At 44.3% G+C, this 16,668-nt stretch overlaps 1 protein-coding gene across 2 annotated transcripts in view; it reads left to right on the plus strand.

Moving 5' to 3' along the window:
- The first annotated feature begins 267 nt into the window (after window positions 1-267).
- Window positions 268-16,668, plus strand: part of LOC144722281 (disks large-associated protein 3-like) — a 46,410-nt gene continuing 30,009 nt past the window's right edge. Inside the window, exon 1 of one of the 2 annotated variants that reach the window (XM_078600382.1) lies at window positions 268-832. In XM_078600382.1, the coding sequence (XP_078456508.1) occupies window positions 811-832 (22 nt within the window). In that variant the 5' untranslated portion in view covers window positions 268-810. The remainder of the gene's footprint in view (window positions 833-16,668) is intronic. The other variant, XM_078600383.1, reaches the window with a different exon arrangement.

Here is a 16,668-nt window from a genome sequence, read left to right on the forward strand (position 1 = left end):
TCTCTAGACCTCACATCTTTATCAATAAAAACTGGATTAATTAACTAAAGCTAGCAATTTGTACATTAAACGCGATGGCGATGTCTGTTTTTTTGGAGGCGCGGGGAGGGGGAAATATTAATTTTATAATTCAACCACCCCTATTTTAGTTTTGGCTTTGGTGGGGTGCCACTTGGTCGCGTCCAAACGCGAGTGAGCGTGCGCGCGCCGCGCTCTATCCGGTCACGTGGCCCCCGCCCCCCCCCTCCCCTCTCCCCCCACCCCACCCCCAACGCCCGGCGTCTTGAGCACGAGGAACGCAGCGCGGGCATTTAACAGCGGGCGGGCGAACGCGGACGAGCGTTTAAATGTTCTCTGTGGCTCTCGTCTGTTCATCAAAGTAAGATAACCCCACGACTCATCGTTGATCCATTGGCGTGTGTGAATTGGTACAATTGCGGCCGCACTTTAAGCGGTGTAATGTTAAAGCTCTCCGTGGTAGGACTGCATGTGTAATGTATTATTGTGCTAGGCGAAGTCCACCGGTGTGGTAGAAGAGGCGGATTGGCGTCTTGGCTAATTAACTCGTCTGGTTAGTTGGTTCGTTGTAGGAGAGAGGCGACCTTGATGATAGGGAGTTAGCAATGCCGGCGAGTCGACCCTAACCCAACTTAAACCGAACGTGGCGGCGGGACTTGAACCGGGAAGCCAGAGCTTGGGGGGGTACCGGCGTTTCATCCTCTTCGCAGTTCCTCCTCGACTTCGACTCCGTCGTCTTCGTCTTCCGGCTGCTGCAGTCGTCGTTGCTTCTTGGTGTTCGCGAGTGGACCGATGGCCGCGGCGGCGAAGGAAGGTAAAGAAGCCGCGGGCGGCTTCCCCCGCTCCACGACTGCCGAACAATAGCGGAGGAGGCGGAGGCGTCTCGAACGATCCGAGACGGCGTGGCCGTGGCTAGAAGCGCTGCCCTGCAATAGCGCGCTCTCGCCACTGTTGGCAGAAGGCGTTAACCCATGCCTCCCCCCCACCACTAGAGGGATTTCTGTCCTCGTGTTTTGGCCTACTCTTCCACGCTGATCTCGGAAGTAAGTCTGAACGCTTGAGCCGTAAGCGAGTTCTGCCCATCAATTGACCGTGGCGTGTGAGCCCGGGGGGGTGGGGAGCGACCTCGACATCTTTAGATTTAAAGCTTTCGTGACTGCAGGGATTCATATGCTTGGTTCTTTCGGTAAAGTCACGTAGAAGGGAAATAATAAAATAATATTGTTAAATATTGTTAATATAATTGTTATTGTTTTTATATTATTTTATTATTTCCCTTCTACTTGACTTTACCGAAAGAACCAAGAATATGACCTCGACATCGCTTACAACTGCCGCGTCGGGAGATCGAACCGGCGACCTTTGCGTGTAGCACGTGTACCGTGTGCATCCGTTACACCACAGTACGAACTACGATGATGGTGATGTAAGAGTCAAGCCTGCGATGTCGGTGATCCAGGGGCTGTGCTTGTTGTATCTCGCATAACATCACTTATTAGTCCGTTTAGCCTATTAGAAGGGTTCCACCCCCTGGACCTCGTCAGCAGTTGACTTGCTCGCCATGTTTCTGGATTCATGTGCTGTGGTTGGTTTCCTTCGTTACGGGGGAGAAGGTGGAAGGGAATTCCTGAGGCGCAAGTCGAAGGAGCCGGTGTGGGAGGAGAGAGGGGGATGTGGGTGGTGGTGGTGGTGCCAGCAGCTGGGGGACAATGTGAGTCTCGCCGTGACTCCTTGCTGCTGCTGCCCAGTGTGGCAGGGCCTGGACCTACATTATTGGTGTGGTGTGTGTTGGGGGGTGTGTGTGTAAGTATCGTTTTTTGTCTGTGTGTGTGCGCACGCTTGCGAGGGATTTGCCTCTCAACAAATGGGGTTTATGTAATAAAATATCCAGGTACCACGCCGTGAGCCCCGTGGTGAGCAAGCGCTATTCCGTTTTCCCATCCGTCAACTTTGAAGCACTTTATTTAGCGATTTGGCGCGTTATTTATTTATTTATTACGCCGCTCGACTGGCCGGGGGTTGCCCCTGGCAACGCACACGCGTCATCGGTGGAGGGGGGATTTCTCTTTCGCTTCATTATGCAAATAAAATAGACGGTAAATTCTTCAAAGTTTCATTCCCCCACCCCAATGTGTGCACTTACTACTATAGGCTCGCTAGATACTAATATTATAGCGCTTGCATAGCATTATTTCAGCGTAGGTGGGGGGATGGTGGGGGGTGGGTAGCGGCCCAGCCCCCAGCCTGCCTAGGTGCCACCTCGGCCGGCGAGGCAATCTAGGCGAGGCCGGGGGCTCTGCAACGGGACTAGGCCTCACCACGGCAATGTTAAGTGCAATTTTCTTGCTTTCGCTAAACTCGCTTTGAGTCCATCTGTGCGTGTGATTTGATGTGTGTGTGTGCGAGTCGATGTGTGTAAGTTGATGTGTGTGGGTCCATGTGTGAAGTCGATGTGTGTGTGTCAGTGCATGTGTGTGTGTTAATCCCTATGTGTGTGTGTAACTCCATGTGTGTCTATCTAAAGTAGATGTCTGTGTGTGTAAGTCGATGTGTTTTGTGTGTGGGTCAATATCTGTAAGTGTGTAAGTCGATGTGTGTCTGTCTTCGCCCGGGCAATGCCGGGTACTTCCCGCTAGTTAAATGTGTGCTTGCTAAGCAGCACTTGCCCCAACGGTCTGTTAAGGTTATACGGGGGGTCTTTGTTACGTGTGGCACTGTGTGTGTGTGTGCTGGTATGTCTAGGTCGACTCGACCTCGAAGTACCTGGTGCGGTGTGTAAAAACATCGTCACTGGAGAGACAAAGGCGGTCTGGCATGGGGCTGGCCACCCACCCCGTCGTGTGCCGTTCCGACCTTCATAGGTGCTCGCTAACAGCACTCGCCCCATCAGTATGTTAAGGCTATAGGAGGATATTTGTCTGTCAGAGGGTGTGCATTTGTGTGTATTTTTACGTGTCTTTTGTCAGTGTGTGTGTCTGGGTGGGTGTTTGCACTGTGTACTATATCCGTGTTTGTAAACACGTGCGTTTGTGTATGTATAGTATGCGTGTGTGTCTTTTGTGCAACTTTGACAAACACGGGGTGTTTATTTGCATGTGGGTCTGTATATTCTGTACATTGTGTGGGAGAGAGTTTGCGTACAACACGTGTGCATGCATTTACCTTCGGCATGTAATAAGTGGCCCTGTTGCGCATACGATTCCTTGCCACAGGCATCATCCGTGGCACATGGTATCTGAACTATCTCGGGCCTCGCCGAGGTCGACTCAGCCTTAAATAAGTGTCTGGTTGCTGTGGGTGATTTAACGTCATCACCGGAGATACAAGATGGGAAGGAATGGTTGCTGAACGAGAAACCAGCACTTGCCCACCAACTGTTTATAAAGCTATACGGGAGCTCTTTGTGTGTGTGTGTGGGATTGTTGCTGGGTTTGCTGTGTAGTGAGCAACGTGTGGTACGGAGAGATTATTTTAATGGCAGAGCTTGTGAGCAATGTGCTTATTAACAATGTGTGTAGTGCACGGGCAATGTACTCCAAGAACAATGGAATTAACAGTCGTGTTTGCGAGAACAAAGCATTGCAGGGAGGAGAGCTATGCTGCATATGTTACGTGTGGCCAACTTAGAAACTAGTTGTTGGAAGTTAATTATAATTACAGCATTGTTAGCTGAAAAGAAAATGACATTGCCATTGCAATTAATGAGGAATGGCACCAATGCACGTACGAGCACGGTACAGTACGTAATAACTATGTATTAGCTTGTTCAGATCAGTGCGAGCTATATTAAGAGCTGTGAATGTACAATGAGCATGGCATGTGTGACCGTGCATACGAGAGCAGTACTGTACGTGTGTGTACACAAGTTTCTACTTTACCACTCTGTGGTCACCAACATTTTGGCGTTAACAATAAATAGCACGGTGCGTTTGATGGCGAAGAGTGCGTTGAGCGCGGAGTTGCTTAGTGTGGTGTGTTCATTACGATGCCATGCGCCGGAACTCCAGCCAGCATTCCCACACGTTTCGAATATCCCTTGTTCAGTGGCGATTATGTGAACCGGTCATGGGCATCCCCTGGATCGAGTCGGCCTCAAATGAGTACCTGGTGCGGTGTGTAAAGTAAAAAAAAATCACTGGGGAGACAAAGGCAGTCGGGCGTGGTGCTGGCCACCCCCATCCCCTCTTGTACCGTGCCGGCAGTCTGTTAAGGTTATACGGGGGATCTTTGTCTTTGTTTCTGTCATTGATTCAGATGTTGTATTCTAATTGTGTTTTTTTATCGTCTTACTACATCACGCTCATGTTGGCTGCTGCTATATCTATGGCGAGCCCGTGCTATATATATACCCTTTATTGTCCATGCGGTTGCACCAATAAAACAGTGGGGGGAAATAGCTAATCGTGCAGCAACAAAAAAAACACAAGCTGGCACTGTAGACAAATTAAATTGTAGCCACGCGTGATGACATTGCCACCTCTGGCCGGTGAGACGTGGGCAAATCTGAGGCCAGTTTTTTTCATTCCTGCCCCATCACCACCAAACCTTCCTCCGCCCCATTTGCGATGGCTATGCCTCTTCTGCCTTTGTGTGGCGTGTGTGTTTTTGAAGGGTGGCTGCTGCGTGGCTAAGGAGTGTGAGCCTGTCAAATCGTCGTCATGGGGACCGCACTGGGGCTTTAACAGTTACGTCATTTGGCAGCGGCATCACATTGAAAGCCTCATTAGCCTAAAACCATAAAATGTCAACCCCCCTCCAAATACAGGGCGTCGACAAAAAATTCACTCCCGGATAGACACCGACAAAGATACCCCGTATAGCCTTCACAGACTGTTGGGGCAAGTGCTGTTAGCGAGCACCTATGGAGGCCGGCACGGCACACAAAGGGGCGGGTGGCCAACACCTCGCCCTGCTGCCTTTGTTTCCCGAGTGGCAGTGCTTTTACACCGCACGAGGTACTATATATTTTTTTAGGCAGTCGATCTAGGGGAGGCCAAGGTACCAATTCTGATAATCGTCACTGGTGATGGCCGTGAGCGGGAATCAAACTCCTATCACCGGGTTCGTAGCGCAGCGCGCTAACCGCTACGCTACCGCTGCTCCCGGATTGAATGCACTGTGTGTCCCACGCTCTCCAAGCCATTTTGACAATTTCTCAGGTCTGGGTGCCGTTTGCTAGTGGGACGCGAAAGGTGTTTTGACTCGATTCGCCAGAACTCGCTAGCCACCGGTTGTGGTTTCAAAGGCGATATCTTCCGCCTCGAAATTGGCCGCTGATTGGCTGTGTTGCAAAAAAATGTTATACCAAAATGTTTATTTTTTATCGCAATGGATCACCGTGATTCACCGTGGTTTTCTATTTTCCATTGTGAAGGAGGTAATACATCTCGGTGCGGACTCACTTGGATTAAGGCAATTGATTAAGACCATACAGTCCACCAATACGTCACTGTGCTGTGGAGGTACACACCCGTATGTATAACATCAAACATTCGCTGGCTGCATTGGCATATGGATTACCCGTTTGAGAATATGACACTGTAATATTTGTACCGCTGTGTTTGTCGGTACATTTGTGTTACCATTTGGCTTTTTATTTCAGCGGCGAGGGCTAAAGTCTAAATATAAAACAGCATTGCTGTGCGCTTTCGTGGTGGACCCCAGCTGGTAAGGTCTCTGACCCTTCACCATTTATAGACAAGGTTTTTATTTTATTTTAGTATTTTAACGCACTCGTATTTATAAACTGCTCTGCGATTGTGCACGCTTGTGGCGTGAACAGTACAGTGCATTGTCTTCAGTGCCAATAGGCCGGCGTGGGCAATTATTCCACGTGCACAAATGTTAAAGAGACCATGGGGCCATTTGTGTTGGACTTTGCCTATGGCTCGACAATTTGTGAACAACTTTCAGATTCAAAATGAAAAATAATTATACACTGGGTCTGGATAATGATGCATGTGGAGTGTATGCCCTGCATTGTTAACAATGGGTCAATGGCAGCCACTGTTCACTTTTAATTGTGCTTTTCACCAAGGGTTGGGGTACCCGTTTGTGCACTTCATGCATAATGTAAGCCTAGTGCTTACTGTACGTATGCAGTGGAACGACCGTAGTAAATTACAGTTTACTCTTCCTTGGAGACGTGGGTGTTCTCCGGCTATATGCTGATTAAAAGACCAAACATTACAAATGCATCGAGGGGGATAAAACGTTCTTTTCTTGGCAGCATCGTACAGGAACAAAATAAAAAAAGCCATTGCCTTTGTTTTTAACTCAAAAAAATTAAACGAACGGTTGAATAGGCTAATGTTTTAGACCAAGAAGGGACAATAATGATGGTGGACACTGGAATCCTGAAGCAAAGGATTTGGGACCATGAGCACCACAATTCTGAGTGAATTGACAGACGAGTCTGAATGTATTTACAGACTTCGGCACAATGCCATTCTTGCACAAAATAGTCAAACAAAAATTGTAAGAATACACAAACGCATACAAAATATAATATTCCATCTCGTCACAAAAGAACAGCGTGTGCTTTTACATGTATTCAACAGAACAATTGCTTAATTTCTGGACCAGGGAACATTTTAATTGTCTTGCAGAAAATAATTTTACGGATGTTTGAGAATATATAATAACCCACTATTTAGACTTCTAGTGTTCCATGGCATAATTGTTTAGTGAGATGTGGAACAAGGTTGTGCTGGTTATATAAAGGCAAGCCATTAGTAACCACAAAGCTTCTTATTACTTGGCAGTAGTGTATTGCTAGGTAGTCTTGTTGCTCCTGTGCAGGTGTTTGAATGTTCTTGCTACTTGAATATAACGTCAAAGAAGCAGTGTTTTGAATACACGAGGTGTAATTTGATCCAAAATATCCATTGCATCTGCACTCAAGAGTTATGGCAGCAGTGTTCTGCTTGCCTTTATCGATTTGTATGACCATCTTTATCTTCTCTAATAGTAACAGTGCAAAACTATAAATAGAGCCATATTTCAGATTAAATGTACCGTGCTGTAATTTAGATTTGCGATGCTTTCGCTTTAATTGCAGCAGTGCATTTGGCAATTTGCAATCGAAGACTAAATGCTTTTCCTGGCTAGTGTATTCACGTATTATCTGGCAGCAGATCATTCTACAGGAAATCTGGCAATGGCCTGATTAAAGGTTTAATACAGTAAATGGCGACGTGTATTCTATTAAACACGTGCTTACACAATGTCGTATTTACTCACTGTTGCCATGAATTAAAATGCAGTTTCCTCCCAGTGACATCTTGAGTTATTGTATTTGGCAAGCGCCTTCAGTCTGCCTTTGTCATGTTGTACCCACCGCTTAAGTATGTAATTTGGTTAGATTGGCTATGTAACTTTTTCCCTGTTTGATCTACACTCGAGGTGACTTCAAGAACAAATACTTTTAAACTGACGATGCCATTTGATAGTGGTGTAATGATTTATTGAATCAATGATTAATGCAGATTCTTCTCGTCTGCAAATATACAATGTTTTTCTATTTGCATGCCATGGGTATTCACAATCCCTCCAGCCACTCGAGGCTGCTACATTTAGCACGATGAAGAGAAATAAATTCTTCTTGAATTGGATCTCGACCCAAAATCGTGACGATTCATTGGATCAATAAGGAGGGGGGGTGGACTGTTACACTTGTCGAGTCTGTCCTGTAGTGGGCATTCACTCAACTCTCAGCACGGTACCATGCTTCAAAAAGTTACACATAAGTGCAACGTCTGACCCTGAGATAACTTAGTGTTGGTGTAATATTAGAGGACTATGATTGTAAGTCATGGCAACAAACAACTCCTAACTTCGAGGGAAAACCATGATGACATTAGGCAATTCCTTTTCGTAAGAATACATTCTCATCCTATTGTCTGCAAAAATAATCCCTCATCCATCAAATTATCAATGGATGAACCTAGATAATGGAATACATTCATCCAATGACTCCTTGGATGAATTTTCCCCACGACTCCATTTTTGCGTGAAAAGTGTGAATTTGATTCATTTAGCAATGCAGTCGACCAATTGTGTCTAACTCATGTCCACGAAATATGGGGATAAATTATAAAAATTCATCTCCAGAGAGTGGGAGATTTTACAGATGGATCTGGTGCTGCAAATAATATGAGTCTGTGATAATCAGGTCACGTTTAAGATTTATTTCAATTTAGTAGTACTGTAAAGTCATTTTGTGTGTGGCATCCAAGTGTAGTTCAGTGCTGTGTTTGCTAACAAAGGCATTTGTAGGACATTGCATGTTTCATCGTTCCCTTTATTGTATTATCCTGTAGACCTGACTTGGTGAACATTCATCATCAATCTCCAGCAAAATTCTATTCCGGTTTTTTTCCCTGTAACTGTTTTGAAAGTGAATAAAGCCCAGGAAAATGTGGTGACTTGACGCAGTTGAATAATTTTGCTTCAACATGAGATCTGTGCTGAAAACTGTTACCTTCTACCAGCGCAGCTTGTTCAAAAGTGGCCACGCTGCATTTCAAATAATGATTCTAGTCGCTATGGAAATGTATCTTGCTGTCGAAACTGTTGTGGCGTGATGGCCGGGTTTTGATTGTTAACCTGATGGTGCAGACTTTTACAACTTAAGATTTTATTTCGGAGCCAGGCATTTCAACATGTGTCATGGCTGACCAGAGTACAACTTTTATTTGTAACAGAAGAAGGCCTGCGAGTCTCTTACACGTGGCTTACATTATTGTACATATCTTCAAAACGCATATTGCTTCGTTGGATGAAAAGTTTTGTGGAATATTGTAGTGCAAAAAAATGTGACAATGAATCTTGTTGAATGTGTCTCTGTTTTGGCTTAACCGGGATGTTGGAACTTGCAGACAATTTTTACATTCAAAAAGCAATCAAAATTTTATGTCATCCATAATCTGCTCGCCTGGTGTGAACTACCCTAATAATGTGGCGTTGAGACTTGTTTATGCTAATGCATTGTCTTTGTGTTTATGAAGTGGTAAAGACCGCCCGCCCTCTCTGTTGTGAACAATAAATGTGAAGAAGTTCATTGTGGGAGACGTAATGAGCCTCCCTTTGTGTCCACGTCGCTTTGGATTTTTACAAATGCATTTCGCCACGTGGCGCTGCATTTAATTGCCCGGGTCATGCAAAAGTAGCTACATGCAGCTGTGTGACGTGCTTGGCATACGCACTGTGACTTTATTTTGAAGAGTCAACACAGTTTGGTACGTGCTCATTCATAAGCAGTCATTGCAATGGGGTTGCTTGGAAAATATATACGAAAAGTGGTATTTATTCAATGTCGTATTCCCGTGATATTTGCACTTTCTGTGCCGTTGTTATTCGTGTGCTTTGTAAATAGCAGATGCCTTTATTCCAGTGAATCGGCCATGACTTATAAAACAAACAACTTGGGAGGCTACTTACCCAGAGGCAACATCTATTTTTATTCTCATCAAAACGTTGATGACACGGTGTAGAGACAACCGTGCAGGCTTTTTTGGCGACTGTTCTACTTTTTATGTATTGGTATTTTTATATCTCCAGTACAATACAATATCATATAAATTGATTAAAGAGAAATGCAATATGGGAAAGCAAAGTTAGTGCCAGTTAACATTGAAATGGGATAAAAAAGACAAAATAATGCATCCAATATTCATCATTGTGATGAAATACCGAGCGCTCGCCCATCGCACTGGGTATCATGCAAGCTGACGACAGGCTGGCTAAAGATAGCTTTGCCAGTGTTGAGGCTTTGCTGGGGGGGGGGGCTTTCTGAATTGGGTCCCCCCTTTTTCAAACTGTGCACTCTTTATCCGATTGGGTTATCATCGTGCAGGTTTGTGGTGGTCAGATGTTGCAGCGTCTTTTTTTTTATTGTTGTGGGAGGACACAGCCGTTTAACCACCGAGCATGACCGGAATAATGCTTTTGTGGAAATCCAATGTCCCATTGGCTACCAGCGTGTGTGGCCCGCTGTGTCCTTGTTACCGTCTTCTTGGCAGCCACGTTAATTTCCACTGAAACCTTTTCAACAACTGCAATAGTTTGCATGTACAACCAAGTGTCAAGTGATCTGGTGATACATTCTCGGCAAAGCTGAGATAAAATACATATTTGCCAGAAAATATTGTACGCTACTTAACAATGATCGAGTGGCTTGTGAAATGGCATGTTCACGAATGCTTGATGCCGCAAAACTGTTATGCTTTTTGTTGCAAACGTTAGATTACATTTCATTATTACCTGGCATTGGAAATGCGTTTGGGAACTGCCGATCGCAGTGCTGATTCAGTCTTGTGTCTTGTCATGGCTGGAACAATTTAATACTTAAAGATTATATTGTTGACTTTATAGCTAATTAAGTAATATGAATGCCGCTTTTTATTAGTTACAATAACTTGCATTCCTTTGCCAAGGCACTACTGGATGAAGGACAACTCAACCGTTGTCGGTCATGCATATGTTGTCTGACCATACTTCACTCTGCTGGTTCGTGCAACTTGTGAAGGGAAGGGTGCCCAGGACAAGTTCAGATGTCGTTTGACAATTTTAGCCATGGCCAGGAATGGAACTCGCGTTCACGGGTTCATAAAGCAGTGCGCAAACTACTTAACCACCACTCCACTCCCAATATCAGGATAGCAAAGTGGAATTTAATATAAGTAAGGCAAGCGTTTATAACGTACAATGCTCATCTGCTCTTCACGGATACTTCGAAAGTAAATATTTTACGTTCCTTAACAAAACATGGCTGCCAAAGCTTTTATAAGATCATTCACATTGTGCCACCATTACCATAATGCCTACAAAGGCTTTTTATTTATTATATATACGACTTCATTGGATTAACAAAGCTTTACTGCCAAGCTTTTATATGGTCATCGCTATTGTTCCATCACTAAAAAATAACTTTTTTTATATATGGCTGCCTGTGGGAATGATCAGATAACTGTGTCCTTTACATAATAGGACACTTGTTTTGGGCCTGCATCAAAACAGCCAGCAGTCGCATAAACTTGTGAAGCATTCACTCCTCCACACACAATGTAAACACGAGGTTTTTTTTATTATTTGTGAAGCAAGGGAAGCGTGGAAGCTTAAAAAGATTGAGTGCATTCTTTGACTTGGAGGCTATTCAAGGACAGTGTGGAATTGGGTGCTGTTAACCAACAGACACCTGAGTAAACTGCCCCTTGGAGCTTCTTAGGACAGCTTCTAACGAGTAGGATCCGTTCTGACTGTAGCCCACGCGCAGAATGCTGTTGCCCGAGCCTCTTGTCAACTGGTAACGATCATAACCTCGCCTTTTACCGCTTTAGGGTTGTTATCGGCGCATGTGAAGCCAAGATGTGTTGTAGATTTTCTGTAAAATTGATGGAGGCGATGAAAAAGGCGTGTCACTGAATTGCGCTTTGTGCATTTTAAGCCATGAAACAATGATAGGTTCTCTCCTGTTTCATTGAGGCTATCCAACTATAATCCGTGAACTGCAGTAAATGTGAATTTGGTACTTTGCAAAATGGTTTCGGTTCGTGGAGGCACTGCCGTTTGTTTGGAGCCTTGAGTGAAGCTCTTGCTACTTTTTTGGAATTTGACGATCTTAAGAGATTTGCGTCTGTGGTTTTGTGTTTTATTTCCTTTTTCATGCATGGGTGGTAAGGGAGTGTTAGCTGAAGGGTTTTTTTTGCTGTTGCTGTGCCAAGTCTATTTGAAAGTGGCAATGAGGCCGAGTTAAATACAATTTCTTTCTGGTCTGTCTGTTTTTGTAATACTATAATAAACATCACACTAATCTATAAGCAAACTCTGGACCAGTTTTGACAAAGTGTCTCATTATCTTATCTGCTGAAGAGACACTTGAGTTTGTGTGTACTGAATTAATCTTACTGTGGGTCAGATTGTTTATATTACCTATTGCGTGGAGGGACCGATATGAAGGGGACTTGTCTTTATTTTGTTACGTATATTCACAACAACGCTAATTATTCTTTTGTGCAGCTGTAGAATGTCCAGCTTGCAATTGGAAGGGTCGTAAGTTCAAATCACTGTTGAGGGGCTGAGATGATCCTTCATTTGATCATTTTTTTTAGAAAATCACCAGTGTTTGTACGGAAAGACTTACCCCCAACCATAGACTTGTATACAATGCCATACAGCAGTGGAGAGATCATGGCTCGTAATTATTAGATGATGTTGTGGTGATACCTTACATTGGCAAAACTGTACAGAACAAAAGGCGAGGAGGAGGAGTGCGCACGCGGCAGTTTTCAGGGACCCGAGTTAATTCCCAGCCATGGCTAATATTAGTGGCAAGCAATGATGTCTGAACCATTTCTGGGCCCCTGTTCATCAACCCACATTATTTAACATGTCGGCTTTCGCGACCAATATCACCCGACACAGCCAACTAGTAAGGGTTGTCACGTAAACAGAACATGCCAATTCGTCACTAGTACAGCACTAACCGGTTGTGTGTTGGAGAGCCAAGCCACAACATTTGCAAACGGAGTACGACGTTTCGCCAGTAATTACAACTAGCATCATCAGGCGACAGCCATTTTTGTGGAGAAGTCTTACTCCACAAATATGGCTCTCCAACACACCGATGTGCTGTACTAGTGACGAATTGGCATGTTCTGTTTACGTGACAACCATTAATAGTTGACTGTCGGGTGGTGGCAGGTTTTAACGACACATATTTACGCGATCTAACCCAAAAACCTCTTAGGAACCCACATTATATTAACCAGTGTGGGTAAGTTATGGTTAAACAATTTCCTTGACGAACAGCATGGGGAGGACTTTATCCACCGGTGGATTTACAAAGGCGGTGATGCTTATTTTATTATTTATTCTTATAGAACAGGACTTAAACAGGTTTTTACCTCTTTTATCATTTTGTTGTTGTACATGAAGCAGCCAGGATATGATTTTCAAGTATCAGTTCACTCATTCTCAGTCACTGAAACCTTTAATGATGAGACATGTTTTGTTGCAAGGAGAGCACACTGTATACTAAGGATACAAGATGCAGGGGAATTATTTGTGTGCCATGAATAAAGAGAGGGCTTAACTTCAGGCTCGGCATTAAGACCGTATTATTTCCAGTACCTTTCTGTCAAATGCGTAGCCAAATTAGTACATCGTACAAACACACGGTCGTCCTTAAATTAAGATATTGGAAAGTAATCTATTTATGGAACTTTAGGAAAAGCCACACGAGCACATTTTTGGAATCTTGTCTCGCACCCTCTCACGGTTGTCTATATATTTATTTAACATCCAGAATTAGTGGTGCCTCTAAAATATGTTAAGCATCGAATTTGCGGTGGGCTGCTAGCTGCTTGGAATTAGCTGAGGTTTGCAAGAATGGAATTTAGCAACCCATGTTTAGCTCTTTTTTTTTAATACCCCACTGCAAATCGCTTTTGAAGATGACTGCACGTGTCGGGGAAATATAATTTTTACACTCAATACTCAATTTCAGAAACGCGCAGGGGATGTCACATGGTGAAAATCCACCAGTACTGGGGAACGGGCGTGCCCTTTGTAGCTTAATTGGAATCCCATAAATCGGCCGCGTGTGTAACTTAAGACATTTTTTGATCTCTCTGCTTTGGCGCCTGCAATAGTATTGACGACTCGCATCGGTGAAGAACTGCGATTGATTTTAGTATTGTCTACAAAATGATGCATAATCTGTTTTCGTATGATCACATTTTTGGTGTTGTCAGTCTTCTGGTTGTCATGAGAATACTTTCAACTTTGTATCCATCTCTTGAAAATGTTTTTACCTTGGTATCTGTTGTGCATATCTTTTTTGTACGATAAACTTGTAACAAACCTACAATACCAACCAACTTTAGGTGTATATGTATGTTTTGGGGCTTAGCCACGCTTTCATGTAGTTCACTGGGATGCATTTCGAACGAGGATGTTTTATATTTCACCAGTAATGTAATGAAAAGTAGTCTTTGTCAATCTATAATTATAACCAAATTTTTTTTTGGGAAACCATCTCATTTAGCAGTGGATTGAAAAGAGACTGTAATTTAGTATTACTACTTAAATGTGGTCTTGACCAATAAAACCTTGCTTTTTCCCCATGTCGGATGATGGCATGGTGCTGCAATGGCAACACTCGTGCGTTACAGCAAGAAGGCCCTGGGTTTAATCCCTGACTCGGGCACCTTCTTGTGTGGGGTTTTTGTATGTTTTCTCCCAGTTCTGCATGGGGTGTTCCTCCGGCTTCACCAGTTTCCTCCCTTGGATAATGAACCACAATTTTAGTGTTATTGGCCAAACATCCCGATGCTGAAAATGTACCTGTACATTAGTCACTTGGGATTTCACAAAGCAACATTCCTCCCTCTGTGAAAGTTGTGCCATAATGACACCTTTTTAGTTGAGCTTGACTCTCTTCCACTTGGTTACGCACCAAGTGAACCAAACTAAACGACGTTTAAGATTGTGTGTTATCTATGTATGAGAGCTGTTAACACACAGCAAGTCGTTAAACCCATTTCTAGAGGCAATTGTGCATGGCGAGTTGCTTGAATGCAGTGCTACATGTTCCGATCATGAGCTATTCAGCTAAAATACCCCGTATGTGAATGGCCATGACTGACAAAGACTGCATGTGTGATTGCCTGAAACAGTTTATTAAGCTATATAGCCATACAATTCTGATCTAATTTGGGGTTTATTCATGTGATCATATAACTATGCTAATCCTGTGATAGTTTTCCAAAAATATACTTTAAGGTTCTTCGTTATTTCTACAATTTTACTTTGTTATCTGCATGTCAGACTGCACAAAACATGGCAACAAGACTCTTGTAATTTCTTTGAGGTGTTGTTTTTTTAATGGCTAAATAAATGATCGTTTTAAATGCCGTGTTTCAACTAGCGTTGATAAATGTGGACAATTATGAAGTCGACCGATCAGCATTGTGTCGTCATGAGAGTGGATGATAGGAAACTGAAGTATGTTAATCCTTTTTAAACAAAGTGGCTATGAACTCGCTGAATTATGTGAGGTGAGGCGGAAGAGGGGGAGTGGTGGCGGTGGAGTTGGGAGGAAGTTTCATTCTCAGACATTTTTGGCGTGAGCAGGATTTACACAATCAGCTCCTGTAAGGCCACCCAGCTGCGCTTGTGTGTCACATGGCTTTAATATGCCTCGCATTCCCCACATTCTTTCAGCCGAGTTGTCCGTGTAAAGTATGTGAGCGAGTGGGTTCACGTGACATCTGAGGTGGTGTTCACGTGACGTCTGAGGTGGTGTTCACGTGACGTCTGTGGTGGTGTTCACGACGTCTGAGGTGGTGTTCACGTGACGTGTGAGGTGGTGTTCACGTGACGTGAGGTGGTGTTCACGTGACGTCTGCGGTGGTGTTCACGTGACGTCTGAGGTGGTGTTCACGTGACGTCAGAGGTGGTGTTCACGTGACGTCAGAGGTGGTGTTCACGTGACGTCAGAGGTGGTGTTCACGTGACGTCTGTGGCGGTGTTCACGTGACGTCTGTGGCGGTGTTCACGTGACCTCTGAGGTGGTGTTCACGTGACGTCAGAGGTGGTGTTCACGTGACGTGTGAGGTGGTGTTCACGTGACGTCTGCGAGAGTACATGTCCGTACTTTGTCTTTGCTCATTTGTTTTTACTACTTCAGGGTAACGTTGCCAGAAGTGTGTGTTCACATTCTTAGACGGGAGTATCGTATGACACGGTGCCTATTGTCGACAAATTGCACGCGCACGTCATTCTGTGTACGCCAACACCCCCCTGCCAACCTGTTTCGAGGTCCTGCTTCTCGAGTTTCGTATTCGATCTCGGGGTCGCATGCGCACGCAAGCCAGGACTGGATGTCGATTCGACAGCAGCCCAGTCCCGCGTATCCATGCGAGGCCGCCCGTTGTCGTTGCTCGTGTGCCGCAGAGGGGGGGGGGGGTTGTCTGTCTCTTGAGTGCACGCTGGTTTGTTTTGGTAACGTGCGTGCGCGCTCCCAAGCGGCCTGTTTTTTTGTTTGAAGAGGAAGGTAAGCTTACCGTGTCCCGCTCCATTGCTTCGAGATGTTAAATAATCCATAATGCTCTTTGCAAGAATACAAGCTTTTTGTGGTGCCCGTTGTTGTAGAGTTAACAGTTTGCAATTTAACACGGCCCACTGTCCTGTATCTTAAGGACCATTATTGAATATCGGTGGTTTACTACACTTGTGTACTGATCTTTACGCAGATTGGTATGGTAAGCGTTTGTTCAGAAAATGCTGCATGGAGAAATTGTATTCCAGTGAAGTGAAAAACTTTAACCTTCGAAGCTCTTATCCAAGTTTCCGATTGCGCGTTGGGTCAACCTATCTACGTGACTTTATCGAAAGACCCAAGAATATCAAGCAATCCAGTTTCCCCACCACGGTCACTGGATTGATTTTGGTTTCAAGTATGCGCAATTGTGCGGATAACGCAACTCACATTGTGTTGGGTAATAAGCGTTTCACTTTACTGTAGTTGGCCACAACTGGCGTGACACATTGGGGAATGGAATTTAATGCTTCGGCTACTGAAATTGCTATTTTTTTGTTTCATCCCTACCCTTGGTGGTCAATACAAAGTGGCGAGTGTTTTAAGAG

This window comes from Lampetra planeri, chromosome 14 (genome assembly GCF_965212315.1).
Source record: "Lampetra planeri chromosome 14, kcLamPlan1.2.h2, whole genome shotgun sequence".
NCBI classification, from domain to species: Eukaryota; Metazoa; Chordata; class Hyperoartia; order Petromyzontiformes; family Petromyzontidae; genus Lampetra; species Lampetra planeri.